This window comes from Pelodiscus sinensis, chromosome 6 (assembly GCF_049634645.1).
Source record: "Pelodiscus sinensis isolate JC-2024 chromosome 6, ASM4963464v1, whole genome shotgun sequence".
In the NCBI taxonomy this organism is placed as follows: domain Eukaryota; kingdom Metazoa; phylum Chordata; order Testudines; family Trionychidae; genus Pelodiscus; species Pelodiscus sinensis.
The window spans coordinates 28804599-28812370 of record NC_134716.1 but is presented as its reverse complement, the minus strand read 5'-3'; the positions used below and the strand labels follow the sequence as shown (position 1 = coordinate 28812370).

The 7772-nt window shown below is 44.8% G+C and overlaps 1 protein-coding gene across 1 annotated transcript; it reads right to left on the bottom strand.

Moving 5' to 3' along the window:
* Nucleotides 1–1373: 1373 nt before the first annotated feature.
* Nucleotides 1374–7574, bottom strand: LOC142829827 (relaxin-3-like). The gene is made up of 2 exons (XM_075931629.1): nt 7205–7574; nt 1374–2061 (listed from the first exon to the last, which is right to left on the bottom strand). Exons 1-2 carry the CDS (start codon nt 7440–7442, stop codon nt 1697–1699), a joined length of 603 nt encoding a protein of 200 aa, XP_075787744.1. The 5' UTR covers nt 7443–7574; the 3' UTR covers nt 1374–1696.
* Between the last annotated feature and the right edge of the window lie 198 nt (nt 7575–7772).

The window sequence follows — 7772 nt, the reverse complement described above, 5'->3', positions numbered from 1 at the left end:
TGCTGTCCTAAATCAAGGTCTTATTTCATTGCCCTTTACCATGGTTTTAACACCCAGCCTCTCACACTACCTAAAATTAGGCTCCTAATTCCTTATTGGGTATTGTTCTTTTAAAAAACAAAACCTTGACCTTTACAAAACCTTTGATAATAGCATAAAGAAATGTTTTATTTGTTTGGTGCATCTTGAAAGATAAAGTAGGAGAAGATGACAAACCCCCAATGATAAGAACAAGTATGTTGGAGTACCAGAATGTTAATTCTAAAATTTTAAAGCAAGATTGTTCTGAGATAACAGCTTGACCAACTCTAAACTGAAATAATTTATTTGAATTACTTGATTTTTTTTAATTGCAAGACTTCCTATAATTTTGTTCCCATTCTATTTTTCATCTCCTCTTTTAAAATAACATGTTTTCACTCAGTAAAATCTCAATGGGTATCATTAAAAAATTGAGGATGAAGAGAATGTAGGATGTGCACTATTGATTTAATGAAGTATTTGTTTACTTCAAATTTAACTGGTGAAAATAAACATGGATTGAAAACTGGCTGACAGAAATAAACAGTCATCAGAAATAGTCTTCAATGAGTGGATGTAAGTGTAGTGCTATAGCAATTAGTGTTAAGTCTGGTATTTACAGTGGCAACTACTTCCAGAGTCTAGTGAAAAGGACAGTGAGTGGGAGGCATACAACTAATGTGAAAGTTACAATAAGTGACGATGCGCTGTAAATATCCCAATTCAGAAGGACCTCAAATGATTAGATATTAGTAGAAAATAAGTTAAAACATCTAAAGAGGATAATCAACTAAATGAAAATATGGACACCATAATCCTTAGGAGAAAAGTACTGTCTCATTTATCTTCTAGTTAGGAATTCAACAATGCATCTGGAATGCTGCACACAGTTCAACAATTGAATATTGTAGAACAAATTGGAAGGTGATCATAGAACAACAGTGAATAGGAGCAAAGATTAACTGTGTTAATTATCTGACTGTTTGGCTAACAAGTGAGGAAAAGACCACACACACGATAAACCTAGAGTCCTTGAGATACTAGCTCTTCAATCAGAAATTAATTATTAGGGCAGTACAGAAATATACTAATAGGAAAAGTCAAAGCTGAACAAGAAAAATTTGTTTTAAAATATGGTATTTAGGAAATAATTGGATGGAGATGGCCTGAATGTTGTGCTAGATCCTTTAACTAACTTAGCCTGGTATAGAAGGCCAGGTTCCGGTGCAACAGCCAGCTTGGCATTGTTTGAGCTTCAACATCCTTTGAGCTAGAATTGATCCAAGTCTCTGCTCTTTAAAGGATTCCCTAAGTATTGTTTTCAATGGAAGAGGAAAAACAACACTATTGCATTTATATAGTATAACATTTTAATTATCATTGAGGTTTCTCCCTGGAGTATTACAAAGAGGTGGTGTGATTTTGTAATTTTGTAATACAAAGCCTTAAAAACACAAAGTTAAAGATCTACTAAAGTGAAGCTTACTGCAAAACAAAGTTACTAATGATCATAAATTTGTGAGTTTGGGAAAAAGCAGTAACATGCAGAGCTGCTTATAGACAAAATTGCCATGTTATTGAGAGTGTTTCCTTCCCTACATCCAATACGTGATCAAGCATCATTGCAACTACCACCCAGGTCATGGGTCTAAAATACAGAGACAAAATGTTAATCTCAGCATAGCGTACTGATCTCAGCTTTGGTACAGCCCCATTTGCAGCAGACTCCGGCCACCCCCATTGAGAAGTCCCGTTTTCTTCTGGGATACTTGGGCCAAGGAAAACTGTTTGGCCCCATGGGATTGGCAATCTCTGTTTCACCTCTGTTCTTCCAGACAGCATCCTCAACATGACGAATATATTCACCAAAGTCATCTGACATAGGTATGTGCTCATTATAATCATATAAACTAAATAAATCCTTCAATGACAGCTGTCCAAGAGGCAGGCTGGCTCTCTGGAGGTGCTCCAAACCAGGACTTAAGACTGACTGCAACTTCAAGTTCTCCAGTTCTTTATTACTGGTGGCTTGAGAAGAATCTGTTAAAATACAAATGTTTTAAATTCTATGGTTATTAGGCAAAATTGCAGTGTTGCCAAGAGTGGAAGGTGATGGTTAGAAGTAACTTCTAACAATAAGCAAAAAAACCTTTAAACACAAGACAACAAGAATAGAACTCCCATTTCCCTTGATGACAGTGGTTTTTATTTAATTACTAGAAGATTGACCTGGCCTTGCTTGGCTCCTTCTGAGCAGGGGGTATGCAGGCATCAGGGTTGGAGGTGAGAGGCTCACCTGAATGGGAGGTGCAGGAGTCAAGGCAAGAGGTTGGGTGTAGGAGGGGCTCAGGGTATGGTGAGTGCAGGAGTCAGGGCAGGGGCTGGGCTGTCTGGAAGCTGTTCCCCAGAACTGGGGTACTTTGCTGCCCCTCTGTGGTCATTCTGGAATATAATTGTCCCTGATATCAGAGCCCTCTCTTTCCATCTAATGAGAAACAAACAAACAAAATCTGATTTCAGGAACATCCCATTGTCCTGGCACAACCTACAGCCATGTTAGGGTTTGGCTATGATAAGAAAAAGCTGCATACTAAATTTGGTGGTCCTAGCTCTTACCATTTAAGAGGAGTTCTTGAACAGACAGACACACACACACAGTCTCTCAAAATATAATAGATATAACTAACAACAGTGTGGCTGCTATAAGCAACACACCTGACATCTTTTCCCACAAGGACCTGATGCAGTTTATGTGCAGTCTTAGGTGGAAAGCCACTAAGCTATTTATACCCACAGGCTATTCATATTAAGCAGTTATGAGATGCAGGCAATTTCCTAGGGATTGACTGGGTAAGAGAAAGTGATGGCCCACAACTATACTTAAGCCTATGCCAAAGTCATCTATTACAGGAAGTGTGTGCTGGGTTGTTTATTGGACTGTCTTGAGCTTGCAAAGTGAGTATAGTACTTTGTTTCCCCACAAAAGCACTGAAACAGATGTTTATAAGAATTTATGGTACCAATTTGACCATCTGGGATGAGGTTCTCTCTGCAATACTTCTATGCCCCATAGAAGAAGAACTCCTTTAGTCTTCAGAGATCCTAAGGATCTACCAGTGAGAGGTAAAGAATTTACTCAGTTTTATGACAGATGTGGCTGTGGCTGAAGATACATCACTGAAAGAGGCAATCTCTGCTACATTTGTGTCATTTACATGTGATGTTATGCCCTGTTGGGCTCTGCCTTCTGCAAGCTCTTTCTCCTTTGCTAAGATGGACTGTTTCCTCTTATAACTCTGGAGAACTGTGTTAAAGCTCTTGTTTCCAAAGTTTCAGTCTTGAGGGTATGTCTAGACTACGTGGCTCTGTCGACAGAGTCATGTAAACTAGTTTACCCAACACAGACAATGAAGTGGAGATTTACATAAACCCCGCTTAATTAAAATAAAAATGGTCACCGTGCTGTGTCGACCATCAGCTGATCTGGCACAGCATGGGAGTCTAGACGTGGATTGTTCGAGAAGGGAAGCCCTTGGTGGCAGCTCCATGTCTAGACTCCCATGCTGTGCCAGATCAGTTGATGGTGGACACAGCGCCATGGCCATTTTTATTTTAATTAAGTGGGGATTATGTAAATCCCCGCTTCATTGACTGTCGGGTAAACTAGTTTACATGGCTCTGTCGACAGAGCCATGTAGTCTAGACATACCCTGAGTGTGATCTTCCCAGTTGTCCACACACTTCCAATTTCTTTGAGCTCTCACTTGCACACATCCTTGAAACACAATTTTGGGCATCCTTTGGGGTTTTTTCAGATGCTATTTTGCCATAGAGGATATCCTTTGGGCTGTACCCATCATTCGTTTGGCATGTGTGCCCAAACCAGCAGTGGCATCTGTTTGAGAAGTGTTTTCATGGGGGTTATGCTGGCCCACTCGAGCACCTCAATGTTAGTGACTGTCCGTCAAGGAGTTGCCAAAGATTCAGCAAAGGCAATACATCTGAGCGCCATTGATCCTCTTTTTCCTAAGAAGCGTAAAAGGTTCGCATCTTGCTCCCATACAAAAGTGTGCTGATAACACATGCACAATGCACACCATCTTTGTGTGTTTCAGCTTTTGCCATAACCTCTTTTTCAGTCTAGACATTGCTATGACAATTTCCCAATGTTAATGTGAGTTCTGTTTCATGTACAAGGCTGACTATAAGATGACTCCAGGTATGTGAACTTATTCATCACTTCATAGTTGTTAATCTTGATGAAAGGTGCTTCTTCAACTCCTTGGCACATTAAGTCTTTTTAAAGGTTTATGGTAAGCCCGAAGTCTTGGCAGGCTTCGGAAATACTGTCCAAGGTTGTGGAGATGAGCCTCCGATACAGAAGCAGCAGCAGCATAGGGTGGCAGCAGTCTCCCCTGCCCACCTCCACGCTGCTGTCTCTATTAGAGGCAGCAGCGTGGGGAGAGGGAGCAGGTGGAGCCAGTGCTCATGGAGAGCTTGCATTTAAGCCTGTTCCCTACAAGCACTTGCCTGCACTGGCTCCTGCCTAAGTGATGGGGTGGGAGAGTGTGTGTAGTCAACAGGAATAACCAATAAGATCAGGCTTATTGGTTAAACATGTAGTCGACTATGGCTACGTCTACACTATACGTTTGCACAAAAATTTCTTGCTTAAGAGCACATCCACACCTCAAAGCACATCGCAAAAGCAATGTGCTTTTGCTCAAGAGAGCATCCACACTGCATGGATGCTCTTGTGCAAGAAAGCTTTGATGGCCATTCACAGTGCTTTTTTCCATAGGGGTTTCTTGTGCAAGTTTCTGGAGCATCCAAACTTGCCTTTTTGTGCAATAACTGCAGCGCAAAAAGGAGTTATGCCTCATAAAAGGTGGCTTATCTACACTGGCAAAAGCCCTCTCTTGCCGTTTAACTGTTGATTTACTTGCACAAAAGCTCATTTGAGGCATGGATGGTCCCTGTGTTTTTGCACAAAAACCTTGCAGTGTAGACATAGCCCCTATGTTGACATCTCTAACTTGTATGGATGCAGTTTTACATCTAGTATTGGTATTGCTGAATGGAATTGAGATGGAACTGATCTTAAACAGATTACATCATGAGTGTATGGGCTCACAGCATTAATCCAGTTTTCAATTTTTACACAGAGAATGAGGAACTTCTTTATTTGTGAAAGTGTCTGACGAAGTGGGTCTTTGCCCACGAAAGCTTATGCTCCAATAAATCTGTTAGTCTATAAGGTGTCACAGGACTCCTCGTTACTTTTGCAGATTCAGACTAACACGGCTACTTCTCTGATACTTTTATTTGTGAAGTGTCGAATGCTGAAAAGTCTAGGAAGACCCCAAAACAGTGGAACAATTTTGGTTGGTTGATTTCGCAGCTCAGAAAAGTGCATTTCATGTTTAAGGCAGCACTTGGTAAAAATCAGATTGTCAGATTAGTCAGTGGCCAAACAAAGCACACCCATATTAGCACATCTGTGGCAAATATAAGAGCCTATTACTGTAATATTAAAACAATGCTGTAAATGTGGTTTATCAACTAAGTGACATGCATGTAGAAACTATCTGGTAGCAATTAATTAGTATGTGTATCAAAATGATGAACAGTTATGTGCTATACCAGTTTTTGTCTATGCAGGAGAGTCTGTTAACTGGATTAATACTAAAAAAGCTCTTTGGGAACTTTGAAACATCTATGGGATCAGGGACAGTCTTAAGTTCATACAATGTCTAGCACAGTGAGGTTTTGGTCCACTTGTGGGGATTCTGGGCACTGTTATAATACAATAAAAACAAGTAAATAGAAACATAGCCATAATTGTATATTCTGTTCAACAATTAGCAACATTCAGAAGTTTAAGCAAGCAATAAATACAGTAAAGGTTGAATACTACAGAAGTCTTAGGAAGTACTTTGGAATCAGTTGCTATGTTTGGAATTCTCAATACACAATAGCAATATTTTAACAAGTCCTGAACAACAGTGCAAGTGTTTAATCTTAAAGCAAATACACTTTTTATGACACAATATAGCCATGATTCTGTTTTCCCCTTCCAACTCCCCGCTCCCACCCCCCCGGGATGATGGATTAAACAAGTTTATCTAGCAGAAAGATTTATTTGAAAATGTTCCATCATTTGCAAAGTAATCCCAGGCATTTTTGGATTTTTTTTTTTAGGTGATGGGGGGAACAATGCACTGTTCTCGCTTTTCAGTCTGTGCAAACAGCACCTGCTGCAAACCATTGCCACTGTTTTCACATGGAAACAGGTGGTAAATAGTAAAATTTAACTGAGAAGAAGTGGGTTGTGCCCACAATCTTATACCATCTGCATGTTTTGTTGATCTTTAAGGTGCTACTAGACTATTCATTGTTGTCTTATGTTTTACCATTACAGACTAACTAGGCTACCTCTCTGAAGCGTGTGTTCATAACCAGTATCTGTGTAAATGTCCCTTGTTAGATTCTAACAAAAAAATCACACCGGGCAGGTGCTTTCCTATACTACAGCTGCTCTGGCGTTACAGCTGTGTTTTAGGCACTTGCTACAGCGACCGAAGAGGTTTTGCTGCCACTGTGGTTAATCCTCCTCGGGAAGTCAGCAACTCGCTCAAGAGAAGAATTTCCCTCTCAAGCGCGAGGTGCCTGCGCCAGGGCTAAGCTCGGCTTCGCTTCAGACGAAGGTATGCAGTTTTTCGCACCCTTGAGGAAGGAAGCGAAGTCAACCGAAGTTGTAGGTGCAGAGCAGCCCTTTATTTCCCCCCCCCCCTAAATAGTGGCTGGAGAGTCAGCCAGCCTTCCCGGGCAGAGCGCGCGCTTCTCTCCGTGCCCATTTCGCGGGCGGCCAGAGCCCAGCTGCGGCGGGCGGAGTTGGGTGTCTGCCCCTTCTATCGGGTCCCCGCCAGTAGCAGCTGAGCACGCGGGCTGCTAGCGAGCGTCCCCCGAGCCGCCTGGGCGCTGCTGGCCGCGGTGGCAGAGGGACCGCCCCGGTGCTGCGCAGAGTGCGCGGGAGCAGGGGCTGCCCAGTCTTAGCCTCGTCCCGGGCAGCCCGGCCGAGGAGGAGGGGGGTAGACGGAGAAGCCGAGACGGCGCCTAACTCTTCCCCCCAGTCCCCGCGGCTCTGCGCGCCCGCTCCCCTCCGCGCTGCCCGGCCACTCACCAGCGCCCGGCCGCGGCTCCTCCGCCTGCAGGGACAGTCTCTTCCAGCGGGACCCGCCGCAGGTGAAGATCACGGCGCGGATGAACTCCCGGCCGCACAGCTTCACCCCGTACTCGCCGCCCGGCCCGGAGCCCCGCGGTGGTGCCGCCGCCGCTGCAGCAACAGGGGCGCCCTGCGCGCCCAGCCCCGCCGGCAGCGCCGCCAACAGCAGCCCCGCGCACAGCAGCCCCGGCCCCATCCCGGCGCGCGGCAGCCCGGACACGCCCTGACACACCGCTGCACGGCGCGCGCGCGCTACCCCGGCCCTCGCGCCCAACCGCCCGCCCTGTGCCGCGCGCCCTCCCGGGCTGCCCCCTTATATGCAGTGCCGAGCGCCTGAGGCGCCGAGTCACCCGCCCGCGCAGCCCGGGCACGTCCCCCACCCCCGCCCCCTTCCCCTCCAGCCGGGAGTTACCGGCTGAAGCTGCGCGCCCGCCGCCCCCTCCATGCAAACCAGCCCCAAGGGCCGCTCTCCCTCCAGCCCCCGCCTTGCTCACCTACAGCTTTGGGCTGAGTGTCGCCTAAGCGC